Here is a 22,733-nt window from a genome sequence, read left to right on the forward strand (position 1 = left end):
TGGTGTTTGAGGATTTCCCTGGTATCTCAATTGTTTTCTACCCAGATTTTTTAATTTAAAAAATACAAATGTCTATTCTGTTTAACTTTTCTTTCTAGATAAACCTGCTTATATTTTTTCAGCCCACTAAGAATCCAAAATACATTTGCTAGTAAATGAGATCCATTTTATTTTCCCTATACACACTGCCCCAATTTTATTCCCTGTAGCTCCTCAATATTTGGGGGGTGGGGAGGATATATTCTTGAATATGAGAGAAGAAAGATTAAGCATCTCTTCCAAAATTGGCTTTCTCATTCTTAGCTACAAAAAGTAAAATAACTAAGTAGTAAAACTTCTAATCAAATTCTTAACACACATGTCCCCATAAAACTATACAGCATAAACATAGATGTAAATTCATAAAGAATTTTCTCCAAAAACTTTATTCAACAAAAATTATAATAATACCTTTCAAAGTAGAATCCAGGAGACGCATTGCTAAATTACTCTGATTTTATCAATCTCATGATGCTATTAGAAAATAAAACAAAATAGAAATAACCAGTGACATTTGCCAAATATTATGCTGCTTCCTGCCATTTCTATCAAATAATATCACAAAACGATATAACATCATCAGTTTTAATGGTTATGTCTGTGAAGCTATGGACAGTGTGTAAATAGTTGATTTCTGAGAAAAGAGAAAACATATGAAATATCAAAATAGCTTGCTTGCTCTCTGCGACGCTCCTGGTCTTGTTCCCGCTGCTAGCCAAGTTCTCACACCAACTGGCTTTCTTCAGTCAACGCCATATCCTACAGGTATTATCCTTGCTACCTGTAAGGACAAATTTCATAAAGTTATTTTCCTTTATTTTATTCCCTGTCTCTTCTACGAGTTGTCATTGTCTGGGTCATCACTAATCATCGACGTGCCAAATGCGCTAGACTCTCAGCGCCCAGCTTTGAAGCCCCTGAGGCCCCTCGGCTCAGGCACTTTTTTGAGTGGAAATCTTTGTTTGTTTGTTTGTTGGTTGGTTGGTTAGTTGGTTGGTTGGGTGATTGGTTGGTTGGTTTTTGTTTTGCACGATTCCTGTCACTCCTAAGTTGAGCACGTTCATGTGTTACTTGCACCGGCATGATCCGTGGCCTTGCTGAATTGAAGAGGGCCTGAGATTGCAGCCACATCAGCCATCCCATCTCCTCTGCCCTCTCCTAAGTCATCGCCGCCAGGTGGCAATACAGTGAACTTGAATATCTCCAGGAGTTAGCTTATGAGCAGACATCACATTCCACCTTGAAATATATCAAAATGCCCATAGATTTTTCTCATCATCAGTCGACATGTGACCTTGGCATTCTCCCCACTGCTATGACAGACACTCTTCCGGAGCAGCCGTGAAGTGGCCCTCCCCGAGGGTCACCATTCACTTCCTGTCTGGGGCAATGACGGCCCTGGTGTGGCTCACTTCAGAGGCCAGGCGCGGAACGTCGGTCCAAAGCTTGGAAAAACTGCACATTCCACCAAAACGTGCCTTATACATTTTTTGAAAAATGTCATGACCATACTGGTCAGTTTTTTACCGGTTCTGATTTTCAACCCAACCTCAGGCATGAAGAAATGCATGGTGGACACTGGAGTTGGCCAAGAAAATAAGGCTGATCGATTCAAGCAAAGTAATGGCTGTGACGTCGGCAAGGCAGAAGCATCATGCCTGTTCTAATAAGCTCTGTCACCCAATGAGCCAGTACTTAGCATCTTGAGGCTTTGGGATACACTAAGCGAATTAATAATATCTTAAAAGAGCTCAGGAATTTAAGTGCCAGCGCTAAAAGAAGGCGCAGACCACTAATACTCCTTCCCTAAGCTCTCCAGGGTCTTCGTGAAAACTGGTCGAGGTGACCGGTATCGCGCAGCCGGCTTAATATGAAAGACACGCACTAGGAAAGGCTGGTCCTCCACCTGCTTGGCCCGCCTCCCTCTTCCCTACTCAGTAGCAGCTTCCTGCGGGAGCACCCTGTCTCTCTGTCACCGCCTCCCACCTCGCCCCCTGTCATGGGAAAGAATGTGACATTGTGTCCACAAAAAAAAAAAAAAAAAAAGTGCGGCTTATTATGGTATTGTTTTAGGAGTAGCTACATTTTAGTAAAACTTGAAAACCATAAACCTGAAGAATCTGCAATTTTAGAACTTATCCATAATTACATAGAAAGGGGACTTTTTTAGGGAAAAGGGGTCTGCGCCTTCTTTTAGCGCTGGCACTTAAATTCCTGAGCTCTTTTAAGATATTATTAATTCGCTTAGTGTATCCCAAAGCCTCAAGATGCTAAGTACTGGCCCACTGGGTGACAGAGCTTATTAGAACAGGCATGACGCTTCTGCCTTGCCAATGTCACAGCCATTATTTTGCTTGAATCGATCAGCCTTATGCTCAGCATCCCTGAAGCTATATAACCATGAAGTTAAGTAGCCAGAATACAGAACCAACCTTGCATATTTAACTTTGAACGTATTAAACCTGTTCAGCAATGTTTAATTTACGCGGCACGACGGGAATCACTGAGAGTCGGGCACCTTGTGTCTCCCGTGCCCTCTTGGTCGTCCCAGCCACGTGCCATTGTAGCACCCACCCCCCACCAAGCCTTCCTCCACAGGCATCACACATTGTCCCAGATTCTCGTCATTTTTCTCCCCTTTCTGTAATCTAAATTAACCTAGTCTCAATCCAGGTCTTATAAAAAAAAAGTGTGGCTAATATGATTCATCCATAATTAAACTGTTGAAGGTTGAAAAATGCTCAATACATGTTCTCTTCCCTAAATTTCAGTACGTTAGTAAGGGACATCCAAGGGAAAAAAACAACGTAGTTTAAAGAATGAATCTCTATTAGGTTATAAACCTAACTGTGGAGAACCAAGGTCCAGACTTGTTTTAGTTACCAACACTTAACTAAATATTAACCGTCGAACACATGATGCCTGTGGAAATGTAGTAACCAGCAAGGCAGGCTGCAGAATTCTTACTTTGTCTAGGGTAAAATTCAGAATTCACGAAGCATTGCAATCAGTGGTTGAGCTCACTTCCCTGGTTCTGCAATGCAGATACAATTAAATAGAAGATATCAAACCCACCAAGATGACCCGCGGGCCTTGGGAGAGGGGCAGGGGACAGATGTGAATGCCTTTTGGTATTCAGCTTGGGAACTGAGCCAATTTCAAAGGGAAACCAAGCCTATGGTGTTTCTTTCTCCCTTACCTGTAATGATTATGTTGCCGTTATAGTTAAAAGCACACGAAAAGATTTCATCGGCGTGCCCTTCAAGCACCTGGAGGCATTGACCAGTCTGAGCATCCCAGATTCTCGCCGTTTTGTCAGAGCTGCCTGTTAGAAGACGGTTCCCTTGGGGGTTGAAAGAAATCTACAAAAAGGATTTAAAAAACCATCACGGATTTGTGTAATGATGCCCAATATGTTTTTAACTTAATCAGGACATTACTAAGCACCCGTCACCTTCCCAGTCTGATATTTCTTTCACAAAGGGAAAAAGTATTACAGGGACTAATACATGCAAATTAAAATCTAGGCAGAAAGGTTTAATTGCCTGTGCCCTTTGGATGAAGACCAGACACCCTTATAGTTCGGGTATTTCCGCCCAGCTGCTTTCCAAAGACTCGTGATGCCGTTCTCCATGCAAACACAGAGGCAAGACCCCGCTGTGGATGAGAACACATGTCAGGCTTGCTCCTTCCCAAGCCCTGGGGCCACCTCTGCAGCCCAGCTTTGTGCAATCGAAAGCACACAGGTCCTCCTTCGATCTGGGCCACAGAACGGGTGAACGTCGGGGACTACGGGAGAGGACTTTCTGCCTATTGCTACTCAAAGCACAACGCTTTCCAGAGATGTCCCGAGGGTCTCTGATGTGCCAGGCAATATCAAACGGTATCCGAGCAGCCGCCAAAGAAAGCTATTGGTCCTCCATTCCTTTGGGGGCGATGCTCACAACCCTCTCTAAATGATCAGATGACGATGATTCGCACCATCTCCTCCACGACCAAAGGTTTGATGAAGGCAGAGCCACATCTTTTTTTTATCATGTGTCACCGGTGCCAGGAGCAATGCCTCGCACGGTGGAAGCTCTCGAAAAGCGTTTGCCGAACGAATGAACCCTTCGCTTGGCACGCCATGGAAATGCCATTACTGAGTGGCAATTCAATAAGTAACATGTCAATCCCGTAAGCATAAAATGCAAAAATACAGACTCTGAGAACTCTTTTATAGTCACATACTCACAAAAACAGATGCACAGTTGTCGAGTGAGACACACCAGACATGTCAAAACCAGACACTCAGAAACACGACCTGGGCTCTCTCCTCAGCCTGCCCCCCATGTTCGCCCCACCTCCATCCCCCTTTCTGCCAGCCTATGGAAAGGATGCGCTCTGCGCTGCCCAGGAGCTCAGGCCTGAGGGGCTGGCAAAGCCACCAGCAGCAGGTGCAGGTGCAGCAGTGGAGAGAGCCCGGCAGGCAGCGGGTCCATGGTCCAGATGGAGTCTTCAGAGACATGAAACCATGGAGAATATTTTACAGGGACGGAGCAAATCTACTCTCAGGTGTGAGACCAAGGAACCGGTCTGAGCTGGGGGTGGGGGTGAGAGTCATCTAGCCCCAGCCTTCTTCAAAATTTCCCAAGGACACAACTAAGCCTCAGATCGCTGACTGGATAGCCCTGCTCTATGAATAAGCTTTTGGGAGAAGTTTATACAAAATTCTAAGCTACGGCTTTGGAGTTTCAAAACAGGTCATTTAAAACTTTGTTGAGTGTTAAATATTTCCGTGAAGTACTTCCTCAATTGCATCTAATTTAGAAAACACTTGATATACTTGCCACATGGCGTGTCTTTTTGCACAATATAAAATTGTGTGTCTACTAGAACTAGGAAAAGCACTTCGTAAGCTTTTAAGTAGCTTTAGTAAGTATTTTCAGCTAAGTAAATCTTTTGCTGATGGCTGGGGAGAATGTTGTTTACAGTTTTCGGAAGGTTTTAGAAGTCATTTATTATGCTGAGTTCTAAGATATGCTTAAAAATAAAGTCTTTAGGTAACTAGAAAGAATGAGATAATTGGACAAACCTTTGCATCTTAGTGCCAATACACCTATTTATATTAAACATACTGTCTATTTTTTGACAGTAAATAAATTACTTCACATGAGAAAGCAACTCACCTTTGAAATCTCACCTTCATGGCCTTCCAATTTGGTAATGCACTTTCTTGTGGCCGCACTGAAAACTCTCGCTGTTCCTTTTTGAGAGAAATGAGGATATATATAAGTTAATTGGAAAAACAGAACTTTGAACCACATGCCTTAAATTATCTAAACATCTATCCCTCTGATGCACAGCTCTCTGCTAGGTTAGTCTTTCCACCTGTGGTGAAAGCCAGGCATTTAAAACTGTGAATGCAAGCCTGGTCCCACTGCAGGGAAGGAGAGAGAAAGAAATGCCTCTCTAGCCCCAAGCATATTCAAAGAAATAATGGGTTGTTTCCAAGTAGAAACAGTAGAGAGGCAGAAATTCAAAAAGAAAAAAAAAATTGAAAGGGAAAAAATGGGAGATCAAAACAAGTTTTGAGAGGCCAGGGATGAAATAAGCAGCAAGACCAGCATCGTACATCAAATATGAGTCTAAAGTTATGGAAGGTGCAAGAGACCACCCTAAGAAGGAACGGTGGCCATCACTCGACGAACAAAGAGCAAGCACTAGGAAACCCTTTCGACAGAAACAGTTAATAGAATGTTTTATTTCCTGTTGTATTCCCCACTCCCCAGATATGCCAAGCTCACAGTAGACACTTAATAAATAGATGTAGGATGGAGGGAGGGAGGGAAGGAAGGGGAGGAAGAATGGCTGGCTGGCTGGCTGGATGGATGGATGGGTGGGTGGATGGGTGGATAGATGGATGGACAGACAAATGGATATATACAGAAGAAGCAGCATATACATTTCCTTAGAATTAAGGAATGAATGAGTTAAATAAGCATAGGAGAAGAAAAAGAGCAGTGGTAAATTGTTCAAAAAATTCTTAAAATTTATCAGGCCAGAGGAAAGGCGCTTTCTTATTGCAAATTATAGCATTACATAGAAGTAAAATTAGCAAGGGTAGAGAAATTTGTTTACTTAGTTTTCATTCAAAGAAAAGCAACATATCTTTATAATGTTTTTACTTACCTTTTTGACAATGTCATCTTCAGGAGGAAGTAGACAAATTATAAAAATTACTATTTTAGAATTAATATCATTAAAAATATAAAACTTTCTGTTTGATGGAATATTTCAAAAGCCTTAAAGGAAAGTGACTAACTTGTTTTAAGAGTTTGTTAATAACACAAACAAGAATATCCTGCATGGAGTAATACATTAATTTAACATAAAAGCAGTTTTAAACTTCAGAAAACACAGAAATAAGATAGTCTAAAACTAAAAATTTTTTAAATAGATAGAAATATGAATGACACCAAAAAAAAAAAAATCAGCCTTGAGAGTAATTTCAATGAGTAATAAAAAGGTGACAGAGATTTATAAAAAAAAAGAAAGATTGGTCTAAACATCAAGACTTCTTAGGAAACATAGAATGAGAAGAGGTTTAGAGAACATACCAGAAGAAAATAAGACTTTTTTGAACTAATGTTTTAGCAAATAAGGAAATAATAGAATATTTACTAGGGGAAATAACGATCATAGAGAAGACAAAACTAGAATTGAAGTTATATTATTCTCACCCATCCCATCACACCCTGATTCCCCCAGCCCTGCTTGCTTCTCGCCTCCCGCCCATGGCATTGACCAACTCCTAACATTCTGCATAAGCTGACATTCCACATAAAACATATGTATGGCATTGGTCATTGTCCCTCCCTCCACAAGAACAGGAATTCCTGTCTCTTTTGCTCACTGATATATCCCACATTCCTAAAACAATTTCTGGCACAAAGTAGATAGTCCATATGTATATTCGTTGAATGGAGTTTTTTGTATAAATGAGAATGGTATTTAAAACGAAAAGGGCAGATTAATTACAGATAAAAGATGATTTTTAAAAGCCAACATCAGTGAGAAGATGAAAAAGTAATTAGCTACTATAAAAAATTAAAATTGTCTAGAGTCAGGGTGTTTATATTCCAGGATATAAAAAGAACTTGCATGTATGATCAAAGGGTCACCTTTGACAAGTCCTAGAAAGAGAACGAGCATGCAAATCTAGTTTGGAGAAGGGAGACAATGACGAAATAAAGACTGACTAATTTAAATGAATCACAAGCAAAACAACATAATGGCACATGTGGTCAATGACCTAGGGAAATGACTTAGATGTATCATAACATCCTGCATGGTCTTGTAGAGCTGAGGCACACACGATGCATCGCAAGCCCATGGTTTCAATAAGATGACACGGACATAGCACAGAATTATTTGTAGCGATCAGGAACACGACGTATATAGCACGGCATCAAGTATACGCAACACAAAGACCTACTAGACATAGTAGAGCAGCACATGTGATCATAAAGGAGAAAATGCAGAGTTGTTACAGAACCATCCATGGTGGTCAAGTCAATGAGGCCCACGCAGTGCAGCATAATGCATGACCGCCGGGGAGATGACCCAGCATATCCCGTTATATATCGTTATTAAGGAGAGGAGGAGGACCTTGTATAGCATCGTATGTGGTTGTCAGGGAGCTGATGCAGGCATTGCACAGCACCACATGTGGTTATCAGGAATATGATACAGATGTGCTGTAGCGACATACATGGACATCACAGAGATGACGCAAATAGAGTTTCTATCATAGCTGCTTTCCAGGGAGATGATTAACAGTATAGAATCATACATGTTTATCAAGCAAACGTGAATCCCTCCGCAAATTAAATGTATGAACGGATGACTACCGTCAGCTGAAGCAGTTGCAATGAGCTTCCCAGTGTAATCAAAACAGCTGTCTAGTATTTCGTCATCATGACCTGTCAATGTTATCACACATTTTCCATTTGTAGCATCCCACAGCTGAAATTACATATGAAAAAAAAAAGACTATTATTTCCTGTCTAACATGCAAAGATGGTCAGAAGTAGTGTTTATGACAGTCTTACAGCTGGTTAAATAACTGTGCCAAAATCGAGTATACAATTTTCACACATTCTATTAATTTTACCTTGAATTATGACTAGAGGCCACACCCAACCATCTAACAAGGCACACTTTGGACACCGAGAAGAGCAATGGCAGACATTTAGAATGGGCTTTGTGACTCTGCCACCGCGTTAGGCAAAAAATCCCAAAGTGCACACTTCACTGATTGGAGTGGCAATGTCCTCTCTTCACAGGAGCTTGATCTAAAACTACAATGCTAGAAAATGGAAAGTACATTAAGATGATAATTCATGCAGTATATCATCAAATACTAATTCCGGAACATAAGCTCTTCCTAACAGAAACGTAAAGGCAAGGAGACACTCTGCCGAGGCTCCTCAAGGTTCACTCTAATCAATGTTTAAGAAATAATGAATAGAGAGACATTGACCAAAAATAATGTGCCTTTTAAAATAAGATATGCTAACACATTTGAGTCAATTAAAATTATTTTACTACATCGTAATTCCTCTAAACTTGGGGCATCAGAAACTTGAAATTTTAAAATTACCGACTATTATCTATAAATCAGTATCTTAGTTTTATAGCAACTTTGAAACGTGTTATGAAATTTGTTATGAAATGTTGCAATGACTATCTGACACGATAAAAAAGTACAGCCTCGAAAATTATAAAGCAAGGATATTTCTTGAGCTCACCATGCAGGTTTTGTCCATAGAGCCAGTTAATATCAGAGAGCAATCCCAGTTGAATAAGGCACTGCTAATCTCTGCACAATGTCCGATTAAGATGTACACCTTCCTGCAAAATGGAAGCGATACACAAATGCCTTTCCTCAAGCTGTACGCACAACTAATGACGGCAAGCCCATTGGTGTAAGAGTCTAAATTCCAGTCCTTATCAAATGAAGTCTTTGATGATAAAATGAAGATGGCTTCGCTATATCTCAAAAAGAGTTAACTACCGATCTCGTTTTAATGATAATATACTTACATTTTAAACAATCAAAGATAACAGCATTACTTAAAAACGACACTTCAGGAAGGCATAGGTAAGATAATAAAGCAGCTTGAAATTCTGGAAGTATTCTCACACCAGATGAGCAGACCTCTGGTAGTTCAGAGACTACCCATGGGATGCCTGCAAGGGGCCTTTTCTTCTCTCTCATTTCTTGCTGCATCCATCCTGATAGGTGCCGCTCCCCCCAAATTAGACCATCTATCAAAATGCAGACAAGACTAAGAGTGGAGTTTTACAACACAAACAGGTTAATTTGGTTAACTTCTTAGCAACTAGAACCAAAAATCATTAGAAAGGAAATTGAAGTTGTTGGACTAAATTAAATTTGGAAAACTAGCTGTGATTTCGTTTATTCATGATATCCATGCCTACCGTAATGACAAGCCATTGAAATTTGATTACATAGTATATGGAATAAATGATTAGTTATATAACGAGGCTGTTGCTAACATTCTCCTTTTACATTCTCTGTGTGGATCAGAAATATCATTAAAGAATAAAATACATAATTTATTTTCAGTGTGTCCCATTTCTATGGAATCCAGAGAAAAATTCATACATTTAAGACTAAACTAATAAAATAACAAAGATTGTCTTCTTAACTCTCTGATCCGGGTTTAAAAATTCTTGAAAATGAAGACTACCTTCCAGTCTCAGCGTCCCACACTGTAACTGTATGATCAAAAGACCCCGTGATGATCCTGCTTCCTGAGGTGTTGAAGGACAAGGAGATGATTTCAGCTGAATGTCCCTGCAAGAGAGCAGATATCGCCATGTATCCCTGCAGATAAAGCAAGAGCTACAAATGTGCCATGTCAGAGGCTATAAGAAAAGGCCAGGAAAGGCAAAGCTATACGTACAAGGGAAAAAGAGATCAGCGGTTGGCTGGGGGAGGAATGGAGAGGGTGACGGCAGATGAGCATGAGGCTTCTTTGGGGAGGATAGAAATGCTCTGAAACCAGATTGTGGTGATGGTCGCATGATTCTGTAGGCTCACTAAAAATAAACATAGACTTAAAGCAAGTCCATTGTAATTCAATAAAGCTAGATTTTTGCTTTATTTTGTTTGTGTGTGTGTGCTTTTTAAGGAACAGGGCATGTTTTGGGACATCAGAGAGCTTCATTCACATTGTCTTGGAAACACCGAAGAGGGCTGTATGATTTATGGGATAATAATAGGTGACAAGCAAAAGGTAAAAGTTTGTGGAATAAAGCGAATAACTTTTAAGAAAGAAAATTCTTATAACTTGATAACATGAATCGATAAACGAATGTCTGGCCTCTAGCCTGACTCTCACAGGCTAGGGCTGATGCATCAGATCATCTGAGATAATGGGAGGGAGCCTCCTTTTCCAGCGGATTCTGCTTGGAGCATATCCCTTGTTTTCCCAATGAATTTCTTAATTTTAATAAATTCATATAATCGCTTTTGTTAAATAATACAAAAGTTCGTTTACAAATTAAATTTCTGGTTGATTCCAAGTGACAAAAATTAAATGTAGCTGAACAATAAAATTCTAATCACACAAACTAAACATATTCTCTAGTGGCAGAGAGGTGTGTAGAGCAGGACTCATCCCTCTGAAGGCTCTTGGCATTTGTCTGAAGCAAGAAGGAGCAAAGAGGCAGTGACTTACAGAAATGACAAAAATGAAAATCGGAAAGAGAATACCTATATTAATAATCCTAGCCACTCTGATATAAGAAAAAAACAAAACTTTGATGTTAGTTAAAAACTGTTTTTTCTGTCTCTCTTTTTTTTTTTTCTTTTTAGTCCATTTTTTTAACATCCTTAGAAAGCTTTCTCAGGAGAGGGGTCCTATTTTTTTTTTTAACTCATTTATAATTTGAAAGGATAAAATACTTGGATTTCCCATCCAGCTACTCTCCCTGATTGCCATAGAGAACTGCCTTGTTTTTCTTTGGTAGTTTGGGCCGGGGCGGTAAGGCAACGGGGCACAGGAAGGTGCTGGACGTGAGGGGGTGGTGACAGACAGGGATCCCTGCGGAGACACGCCGCCAGCATTCACTGTGTGGGCGGTGCCTGTCTGCCCTCCTGCCACTGCCTCTTGTCATTTCAGACTTGGTAAAATGGGGGGGGGGGGGAGGCGGGGGCTTCTAAAGTGGACGGTAGAGGAGAGAGGGCTAACAGTCATCCCTTCGAGGAATCTTCTGGCAATTTTCTTCGGCTCTGCTTCCTCCCAAAAGCACCAATCTGCTCCTTCTTTGGTCTTAGCCAGATAGATGACAAGAGGGTTTAAGCTGTGATGGTGTGACTCACAGGCTGAAGTGTGTCAGAATGAGCCTGGTCCCATCTGGCTTCCCCAACCCTTCTATCCGGGTCTTTTGGAAGAGCCAGCAAACCACCCAGAACATTCTTCACTCCAGTCTGAAAACCAATCGCTCGAAATCATCTTCTCGCTTAGAGCTTATTTTGGACTATGACTACAAATAAAAACAAACACAAACAATACGTTGCTCCTAAAGGATGGCTGACAAAAACGTAAAACTCCCGCCATTATTAACGTACCGTTAGGGTGAACACTTCCTCTCCACTCTGAATGTCCCACAGTTTGGCCGTCGTGTCCATACTTCCGGTAGCTACCACTGTGCTTTGAGGATTGAACGATAAACACACCTGAATGACACGAAATGAAAGCGGTTTAAGAAAGACACTTCTAAACGGTTAATTGTACACAGAAGAGCTTTAGGTTGTAGCTACTTTAGCAGGTTCAGCCTAATTCTTTGTACAAATACTCAGCAAAATCCCGAATATGAGTGGCTTGCTATCTAGGGGTTGAATCCAGAGCAGTCGCATCTTGAGAAGAAGCTGCTTGTCCTTCCGGGTCACCCAGCTCAGGCTTGCAGGGTCACTGGACGCCTTCGCCACTCCCAGACCCCAGAAGAGCAAGAATGAGACCCACTGCCCGTGAGATCCATGCTGTGTGGCTGCCATCTTCCCTGTCGCTGTTGTCACAGTTCTTTCGCTCATGCCCACCTCACTCGCTTTGGCTATCTGCTCACGGTCTCAATTCCAAGTCCTACGTGGCTTTTGTGTGGGCCATCCATTCAATATCCCAAGACCCCTGATCCTGGACTTCTTTTAATAACCACTCTCGTGGCCACTCCCTGAACTTTGGCATCACCTTCTCTAGAAGATTCACTGCCAACACATTATCTATGGGGTAAAGTCCAAATTCCTTAACATAGCATATGAGACTTACTATAAATCTATGACACCGCCTCATCTGACATTCCCTCTTCAATCGTGCACACCCTGTGACCCGGCTTTGACTGGGTTACAGGGCTGCAGGAAGGATCCTTGCCCATCACCTGTGATGGCGGGCAGCCAGCAACTCTCTCCGGTGCATTGCAAATCCATATTAACATATTCTGTACATGCCTTCACAGGGCAAGGCTGGAAAGCTCTCCTCCGCCACACGGAGCCACGTCGCACGGGCCACTGTCACACGCTGTGCCCACACAGCTCCCTCTGCCTGGAATGCACCTGCCGCTTCCCTGCAGCAGAGTCTTTCCTCAATGCCTCTCTAGGCCGAGGAGACTCGACTGCTCCCCTCTGTGCCCTCACTGAACTCCCCACCGAATCCTAGCACACCTACGACGTGCCTTCGAACTTACTCCCTGACACCTCCACTCTCTCCATTAAACTGCACAACCCCTGGAGGGCAAGGACTCGGTCTGATTCTAGTTGGTCCCCAAGCACATGGGTCAGGGCTCCACACACAGTCCATGTTCAATAAACGGTTATTGGATGGATGTCGTGGACCATGAAAAATATGAATATCTTCCTAGGAACTACATTAAAAAAAAAAAAAAAAAAAAAACCCTTTCAAAATTCCAATGAAAACACGGCCACACTATGAAAATGAGGATTACGTTTTTCTTGTGACCTTAGGCAAGGTACTTAAACCCTATGCCTCAGTATCCTCAACAGTAAAATGGGGAAATACCTGTCTCTCAGGGTTGTGACGAGGCACAACCAAGCTAACACACGTGAGGGGCTCAGGGCACTGCTTCGTGCACTCGAGTGCCAAGAAAGAGTCAGTTATGATTTTCCGCTGCAGTGACCTCAGAGTCTCGCAAAACATCTTGAACATAGCATGAGCTCTTATCGGGCGACTATACCATGAAATCGAAAGATGAATATAAATACATTTAGCTCCTAAAATAAGCAGCCTATTTATTTTTAAACTATCGCTTGTTCACAGGGTGCCAGTTATCTCGGTAATTGCTATAAGATATAACACAGAGCGGGCCAAGGGCGAGGGTTTTCCAAGAGTCACAGCGATTTAGAGTATCAGACCATTTATGTAAATTTGAGTTCTATTTTGTTACTGAGATAAAAAAAAAATAATGTGGATTTTGATATCCAGAAAACAATCAGCCTAAATGTTTTACATGATATTTTTAAAAAGTTATTTATTTCAAAAGCAATTTTAAGAGCTGCCTCGACCCTTACCGAGTCAATCCTATAAAGGCAAGTCGGTGGGAAGGAGCTCAGGTTGGCTGTTTGTACTTGCATACCTATCATGCTACAAGTCTCTCTTGTTAACACAGGATATTCGTAAAATACTGAAACTAGAGTGGTTTGTAAATTGTAGCAACAGCACCATATTAAATATACAGAGAATAAAAATACTGGATAAAGTTTTTATTCATCGTTTTGTTTTTTAATTAATTAATTATTTTTTCTACGGTGACGCGACCTTGGCTAACGAAATCCAGTCAGTTTCAGCTGTACATCTTAACAGTCAGGTATATATATATTTATGCTGTGTGTTCGCCTCTCCTAGTTAGATTCCTTTCTGTCACCACACATTTGACCCCATTGACCCCGTCTACCTCTCCTGTCCCCCCCACCCCCTACCCTCTGGTAACTGGATAAAGTTTTTCAATTAATTGTAAAGGTAGAACCACTCCTTTTATAATGAAATCCTAAAGAGAAATAGCAATAACGTGTCAACGTAAGTTCATCGGTTGTGATCCGCGTACCACTCCCGTGGAAGCTGTGGACAGGGTCACGGGCCGTGTGCGTGGGCTGAGGGGACAGGGAGGGGACCCGAGTGTATGGGAGTCTCTGCACCTTCCTCTCAACTCTGCTGTGAGCCTAAACCTGTTCTAAAAAAAAATAAAGTCTATTAAAAAAAAAGAAGAAGAAAGTAAAACAAAATTTTAAAAAAAAAAAGAACAGTAATACACGAAATTTAATAAAATAAATATACTCACTATTTCTGCTGTATGGCCCCTGAAGGTGTGGTAGCATTTTCCCGTTTCTACGCTCCACAGTTTACAGGTCTTGTCGAAGGACCCAGTGGCAATTTTGTCGCTAAGATTAAAAAAACAAAACAAAAAGAAACGTGGATGTTGATATCAAATTCAACCACAGTCTATGACACACTGACACACAAAAGATATTAATACAGAAATCGACTTCGCTTTTGAAATAATAACCAATCCTATATTTCTGTCGGTGGATAACAAAATAGAGGTCTAATTTTTTAATGGCATCAGTTTAGATGTTTAATTTTAGATATTTTACATTAAAATTATATGTTTCAGATTAATGTATTTTTTAAATTGGTACAATGAATATGGTAAATTTAGTTTAGAAAATTGCTAACACATGAAAATTAATAATTTATGAGTCATATAAACCAAAAATTATGTTAGTAGGTCTCCAAAGAAGGATAGCATTGAATTTAAAAGAATAACAAAAAATATAAATTCAATTAAGCACATGGGTAGATAAAGTTTTAAGAAGGTAGAACAGCGAGTGTCTCCTAAGAAAAATAATGCCTACACTATTCCAATTTTAAGGTCTTTGAACAAGAAAGAGTGTTTGAAGATAAAGACTTCGGTCCTTTTAAATGACAGGCTTCCCACACTTCCTGTGCAACAGGGCTACTGTCAAGACCCAACAGGTAGGAGTAGACCAGCCTGCTCAACATTTGATGTGGAACTAAAACGTTTCCCTTTACCCCTGACCTCTACCTGTCCTTTCATGCAAGTCATTGAACTGTTCCAATCTGGGATCCTCATCTACAATGCAAGCTCCTCATTTAAAAATGTGAAGGTTTTAAGACCCAACATACATGTCCCAAGGTGAATTATAAGTCCTCAGCACAGCTGCAGAGTTTTTAGTTGTCCAGACTCACGCTAATGCCTTGCTTCTCTCCTTTGTTCTCCGGGCACCAACATAGCAGCTCTGTGGCCTCGGACAATAAAGGAAAGCAAGGTCCCTTCTGCGGATGCTCCAGGGACAGCTTGTCCTGGGAATTCCCATGCACCCACCCAAAGCGCCCTAACATGCAGGCTGGCTCTCCACCCGGAGCCTGTCTCCTGTAGCGTCTAGTCTAAGATCGGTGGCTATTCGGTTCAACTTCCGCTCCAGGTGTGCTGAAAGCCCGAGTTCTTCCTCCATTCTCTACTCTCATTTCCATCCTTCCTGCACCGAAAACGTGTCTGTCTCAGGTTGCTGCTGTGTCTCGATCAATTTCTGTTCTATCACATACCTTTCTTACATCCATATGACACCACATAATAAAAGATATTACTAATTCTAATGTTTTTTAGAATTACTTTATTAAATCAAAGTTTATTCCTGATCTAATGTGTAAAACAGATAAACACTAAACTAGTGAAGTTTCTCTCTCTCTCTCTCTTGAACTCACTCTGCTAAAACCTCAATGCCCCAAAGTACAGTGAAAAATGCTGCTCTAGGTCCCACATAAATCACGAGACTGGGGTAGCTATGCAATTGGATGAGTGGGTTTTTGGTAGAATTCAATAGAAGAGCCAAAAAGCGAGGAGTGTTCTTCACTTCTCCATCCCCCAAATCTTTGTTCTCAACTAGACGTCCAAAATTATCACATCTGTTAAATAGACTATTAAAAGATACAGTATCATAGAAAATATACCTCCAAAATCCTTTAAATAACGTTGCAATTAAAAGTAGGAATTATACTAGAGGTAAAACAGTATCATTTATAATTTCAATAAAATCTTTCTCTCCCACAAGCTGATTTAGGAAGGCATTATAAAAATTATCATTCTCTGCAATATAAAAAATGTATACATCGAAGTTAAAGTTTCTATAATTTAATTGGAATATTTAATCATTTTAATGTATCAATTAAGTTTGATTGTGTCATCACAATTAACGAATTTTAAAAATGTGTTACATTTTCAAAAGGTATCACGACATTAGCAAACTCGACATCAAGTTCTTAAGATCTGCGGTATAAAATTTCTACTCCAAGTGCATCACATTTTTATGAAATACCTTTTATTATCTCTGCTACTGTCCTAGACTAAGTTTCCATCATCTCATAAATGTATGATTTTATCCGCCTCCCACTAATCTCCTCGCCTCCTGTTCCTTTTCTCCCCCACACCCTCTGCTCCCCTCTCTCGCCAGAGCCATCCCACCGAAACAGCCCTGGCATTGTGGCACTCCTTCGTTCGCAAACCTTTCGCAGTGACTCGTTCCTCCGGAACAGAGTTCAAACTACACGGAACGCTCTGACCTCGCCCACTTCTAGAGAGACGGAGGGTCGCTGAGCCTGCCGACGGAGCCGTACCTAAAATACCGAGCACTGACATCTAGCCCCCCCCCCCCCCCGGGTGTCCTCGCCGCTCCTGCCTCTCCCCCGCCTGTCACGCCCCTGCTCTACTCTCATGTCATCCATAAAGGCTCTGAGGTTCACGGCGATCTTTCTCTTCTTAGTTTTTAAATCATTTACTGTTTTTTAGCCATCATAACACTACAGGAAAGCAGCCCTATTTACCGAACCGGCTTGGTAAATGGAGAAAGTCAGTTAAAGCAGGTGCCCATGAAAAAAGATGCTTGTGCTAAATTTTTTACTCAAAATGAATATATATATGTGTGTGTATATATATATATATGAATATATACATTCATTTGCCAATCTTTGGACAAGAGGCCAAGGCCTTTTCTTTGATTACCAGTCAGCTAATTGGAATTCGTTACCTGGTTTACAGAAATTATATCCAACCTCTGCAAATTCCAATTTTTTAAAATAACAATAATAATAATAATAACTTAAATTTAAGCATACTTGTAGAAGAACAATGCGAGCACAACAATTTTGGTAAATTTTTACGTGTTTTCTCGTTTTTACATTGATCTCATCTACGACTTCGTTTAGTGACAATATTTTTCAAATATTTATCTTTACTATACTTCCATAGAAAACAACAGCTTTATTTTCGGACTCACATTTTATTTGTTTAAGCAATATTTAATTAAGTTACATGCCAAATTACATACTTATGGTTGAAAGCACGACCAATATAAGCAGGTTTATGGACAAGTACAGCTAACTCTTGGCAAGCTTAGAACCCGACCAGGGCGAAGAGAGGCTAAGTACACCCGCGGTAAGCCTAGCTACTACAAGCATTCAGGAAGCCATGGGTAGCAGTAGTACGTCATGCAGAAGGATAGATAGAGAATGTTGGTTACTCTATTGAATCAGTGAAACTACAGATTGGTTTAAAATGCTTCTATTATATTTGGTACTGTTATTTATCATGTTACTATATACATTTTTTCTTCTACCTGGTAAGACTGCAGATAGCTTCTAACCAAAGTTAACCATGCTCTGTACACGTGTCATGTTTCTCCAGAAGCATCAGCCCAGTGCTAGCAGCATGGGGAGGAACTACCTGTCAGAGAACTCCCAGGAGCAGAGTTAGCCTTGCTTGACTCTGGCTCTCCCCTTTAGTACTGTGGTCCTCGGAAGGAGACTTGAACTTTATAGACTTTATACGGGGACACATAAAGGAGCCCCTGCTCCTTTAAGCATCGAAGGAGGTATTTCAAATGCTTTCAAAGCACACCATCGGGCACTCATTACGGTTTGTTTCGCTGTCTTCCTTTCCTCCCCCAAGAGATGAAGAGACGAATATATGAATCAATGGGTTAGTGAGGACTAAGGGAATGAGTGAACATCCTCTTACCCGTAGGGGTTGTTGAATGCTATGGCATACACCACGTTCCTGTGACCTTCCAGGGTGTGAAGCTCCTCTCCAGACGCGGTGTCCCACAGTTTGCATGTCCGGTCGTAGCTCCCTGTGATAAAGCTAATACACGGAATGTAAATGGGTCGCGAAGTGAGAACGGCAGCCTGTTCCAACGGGCCTCGTTCCTCACCTGCAAGATTATAACCCCGTCTGTCTCGCTTTTTACAGTGGAAACTGTGTATGCAGGACAAACAGTTAAACCAGGAACGAAAGCTTAAATCCTTTGACTTAATAACTTTCCAATTTTCACCCAAGCTCAAAAAATAAAAGGGTCATTCTGCCAAGAATTATTCTCATCAGGTAAATAATTATATAATCCAATCATAATTGTAATCAGTAACATTGACCAAAACTCTAACGTATCTCAATAAATAACGTCATTCTTCCTGAGGGTCGGACCATAAAATTTTAGCATCGCCTTTGATTTTTCTCTTCCACTCACATCCCACACACAATCCGCTGGTAAATTCTCAAAATACATTCTTGCTATGGCCATTCTCACCAGCTCCATTTCCCCCACCTCTTACCTACACAAATAAACCCATCTTCTGATAGGTCGTGGCTCACACACGGTCCTTACAAATCTGTTCTGGAGTTATTTTCTTAAGCTCCCTCGAGTGGCTTTCTAGCAATCTAGAGGAACATCCCAACTTCTGCTCGCGCTCCACGAAGCCAGTAGCCCTGGCTGTCTCTGGGACTTCCGCTCCTCCCAGAAGCACAGCTTCATCAGCCACGTTTGCATTCTTGCTAATTGTGATTAGCAAGATTGCTTCTGTCATACATGCTACTCAATCTGTCCATCGGATTCACCGCCATCATCCCCAGGACCCGGAACATGACTGGCACACTGAGAAATGTTCAATAAATATTTCTCCAATATTTAACAATCCGTCAACATGACTATTCTCTTACAGGAGTAATTACCATATTGACGTCTAAGATTTTAAAGCAAAAAGATAGTATATTTAGTTAGTTCTTAAAATTTTCCATGAGGACAGATATTTGCCCAACACAGAAAAAAAAAAAAAAGAACAAAATTGAAAAGCCATCTGAATGTCAAGTGGTAATGATAAAAAGTGAAAATAAATTCTGATAGCTAAACAAATAGAATGGTTGATGAAGTGGTGTATCTCTGATTCTCCTCTAGACACTTCTTCCTAGCTTCTTTGGGAATGTGAATGAGGACTATCATTATGGAAGACAGTATGGCGGTTCCCCAAAAAATAAAACTAAAACTACCAGATGACCCAGCTCTTCCACTTTTAGGTATACATCCACAGGAAACGAGCCCAGGATCTCTTAGAGGTATCTGCACTTCCGAGTCCCTGGCAGCCTTGTTCACAATGGCCAAGTACGGAAACAACGTAAGTGTTCGTCGAGGGACGAATGGGTAAAGAAAATGTGATGTACATACTTCAGGTGCTTTCTTCACCAGAAAGAAAAATATTAACTGTGAGAAGATGATATTTTAATAAGCTCGACTGTGGTAATTATTGCACTGTGTGTACGTATATCAAATCATCTGCTGTATACCTTAAATATGTACAATTTTTATTTTAAAAAATTTATACCTTGATTATTAAAAGTTAGAAATAAAAAATAGATATAGAAATAGAAATAAATAGGCAGAGCAGAGAGGATTCTTAGGGCAGTGATATTATAATGGTGGATACATGTCATTATACATCCGTCGACCCATAGAATGTACAAAACCATGCGTGAATCCTAATGCAAACTATGAACTTTGAATGATGATGATGTGTCAATGAAGGTTCATCACTTGTAACAAATGTACAACTTTAGCGGGGTGGTGACTGCGGAGGAGGCCGTGGGGGATGCGGAGGCAGGGGGCATATGGGAAATCTCTGTGCCTCCTACTTGATTTTGCTGTGAACCTAAACACTTCTCTTAAAAGAATAAAGTCTAATAAATTTTTAAAAACTAAAGAAACTTACCAAGAGCCTGATTTATTAAGCGCAACATTGGTCAGTGGCAGTATATGTGCTCGGAGAATCTTCAATTAAAAAAAAAAAAAAACACCATTTGTTTTAAACTCAAACAATATTAAGTTTAGGGTGTTATTTTAACTTCAAACCAATGAAGACACTCAAGTTTGTGTTAATTATATGTAATACACAGACAATATCTAATATCTGAATGAGAAAAATACATTATACTTTTTATTATTAAGACCAATAATATATTTGGTCGTTAAAAATAGTTACAGAAACATAATTAAATCTGTGTTTTCCATCAATATCTCTTTAAGGTACATTTTTGCTATTAAATAAAATATCAAGTAGCACTAATTTATAACATTTTCTTTCATATACAACACATGTTTTTGTATGTAAGTATAGAGTACATAGAGAAAATACGCTATGTTTACAATATAGACTTTACAATATATTATTACTTTTTTGAATTCTAAAACTCTGTTAGAATCAAGATATGTCTTGTTTTATTTACCTTGTAGTCCCTGCATTATCTAGAAACTATCGGATGCTGAGCATTTATTAAATATATATATATATATGAATATATATTGCATAGTGATTGGATAGGCTGTGACTATACCAGCTATGTCTACTACCAGAGTGTAACTACTATTAATAGTGTCTTCTTTCACTATCAAAAATATACCCTTTGAACGATAAATTCCAGGGCACAAGTTATAATGCTCACATTTGAAGTTAAATAGTGCCATCTACTGGAGAAAGTAATATTGCAAGAATAAACATCCTCTTCCAGTAAATTGAATGAATGCAAAAGACTGTATGAATATTTTATATCGAATAAAATAAGATAAATATTTCATCTTAATTATATTTAAATCACAAAAATATAATCAGTACGATATGAAGCTACTCCAGGATAAACTATTAAATATTGTTAAATAATAAAGAAAAAAATAAAAGTTGTTCTTAAAGTAATAAATGGCTGCATTTATTATATTTTTAATTTAATCATCAGAAACTTTAGAGAAAAATAAGTATATTTACATTGCATTAAAATTATTATATATAGTTTAGTTCACACTAAAGCTGAAAATCTAAAATATTGATATACCATGAAACACAATTTCTTAATATTACTCTAGCTGAAAAATTAATTTAAATTACTCGATAACTTAAAACTACCTTAATGGTTATTTTTTAGATTTATCATTATAAAAAAAAGTTAAATTTACCACAAATCTTTATTAAACCTCTCAAGAAATAAATGCTTGAATTTCATTCATTCCTTCAACGAACACTTAGCCTTAGCAAATATATGTGAGGCCCTGAGAAAATAAAATTTGTACTTTATCTTAAATTAAGAGAATATCGATCAATCAAAGTTCTTCTGCCTAGTACTTTTAAAACACACATTACCTTAAAAAGATAGAATTGATGGCTGCTGTGCTGTGTGAGTTTATCTTGCAACCTCTGTACTAGAAGTTTTACTTGGTCCGATCGTGAAGCAGTGATTAGAGGTTCTGCTTTCTGTATCTCTTCTACTAAGGCATTGACATCAGTACTGAAATTCACACGCACACAAAAAGTTACTTTTCTCTATGCCCAAAATTGTATATACATTCCTTACATGGAGCGTTGCATTGCGTTACGAAGCATAGCATTTATAAAATGTCAAGACCGCCATCACCTTTACCAAGGCATTCTGGTGGGGGATGGGGGCGGAAATCATACAAATCAACAAAGTGCATCGTGCCTGGATGAAAGCGTCTTGGGTTCTCCAGAATGCATTCTCTCTACCTGACGCTTCTCCCGTGGAAGGGTGCTGAAAGGTTCTGATCTGCTCACCTAAGAAGGCCAAGTGCACACTGGTTCTAAACATGAGCTCTTTCTCTTTTATTATTTTTTTTCTGTGTCCTTTTTTTTTTCTTTTTAATAAGCATCTATCGAATGTTCTGGTACTGTTATACTTTCAATTGTACAGATGTTTTCTCATTTAATCCTGTAAGAACCCTCTAATTTAATGTTTTTATTATAATTATTTTAGTGAAGAGACTGAGGTTCAAAAAGGTTAGGATTTTAAATCCTAAAGAAAGAGAAAACACCTGACCAAAGGTAAACACTCAAAGAATGATGATTACTGATGTTTCTTATTTGCTCTAACGCGATTTCCCTGAAAGAGAACTGATCTAAAAAGGATAGATTTAGGGTGTCCCTCGGTATTCAAATAATCTATAGCGATTCTGTTAAATTTTGCTAGTCCAGAAGAATATTATGTCAAGGTAAATACTGATCTCTATAAACCACAAAGCATCCAAAATAGGGTAATTTTGCAAAACGTGTATCAAAGATCCATTGCCTAGTGCCCTCCCTTCTAGAAAGGGCTCGTGGCCCAGCTGTGAGCGAGGGGCTCAGTGAACAGACGGCTACGGCTTCTTCAGGATCCACCTCGTCACTCAAGCCTCGGCCTTGCTCTCCGTGGTCCTCGGCCCAGGGCCGAGCAAAGGGACTGCAGAAGAGGCCGGGTTTCTGCCCGGGGCGGGGCTTCACCCGGGAGTTTTC

The 22,733-nt window shown here is 39.9% G+C and overlaps 1 protein-coding gene across 1 annotated transcript in view; it reads right to left on the reverse strand.

The window, feature by feature from the left end:
• Window positions 1-394: 394 nt before the first annotated feature.
• DAW1 (dynein assembly factor with WD repeats 1) overlaps window positions 395-22,733 on the reverse strand; it is a 35,775-nt gene continuing 13,436 nt past the window's right edge. Inside the window, exons 3-13 of the mRNA XM_016153454.2 lie at window positions 21,591-21,735; window positions 20,172-20,230; window positions 18,154-18,276; window positions 14,401-14,500; window positions 11,684-11,791; window positions 9,798-9,904; window positions 8,832-8,934; window positions 7,932-8,046; window positions 5,208-5,284; window positions 3,239-3,401; window positions 395-820 (exon numbers count right to left, since the gene is read on the reverse strand). Of these exons, the coding sequence (XP_016008940.2) occupies window positions 786-820; window positions 3,239-3,401; window positions 5,208-5,284; window positions 7,932-8,046; window positions 8,832-8,934; window positions 9,798-9,904; window positions 11,684-11,791; window positions 14,401-14,500; window positions 18,154-18,276; window positions 20,172-20,230; window positions 21,591-21,735 (1,135 nt within the window). The 3' untranslated portion in view covers window positions 395-785. The remainder of the gene's footprint in view (window positions 821-3,238; window positions 3,402-5,207; window positions 5,285-7,931; window positions 8,047-8,831; window positions 8,935-9,797; window positions 9,905-11,683; window positions 11,792-14,400; window positions 14,501-18,153; window positions 18,277-20,171; window positions 20,231-21,590; window positions 21,736-22,733) is intronic.

The sequence above is a fragment of the Rousettus aegyptiacus genome, unplaced genomic scaffold (genome assembly GCF_014176215.1).
Source record: "Rousettus aegyptiacus isolate mRouAeg1 unplaced genomic scaffold, mRouAeg1.p scaffold_m13_p_2, whole genome shotgun sequence".
Lineage (NCBI taxonomy): Eukaryota > Metazoa > Chordata > Mammalia > Chiroptera > Pteropodidae > Rousettus > Rousettus aegyptiacus.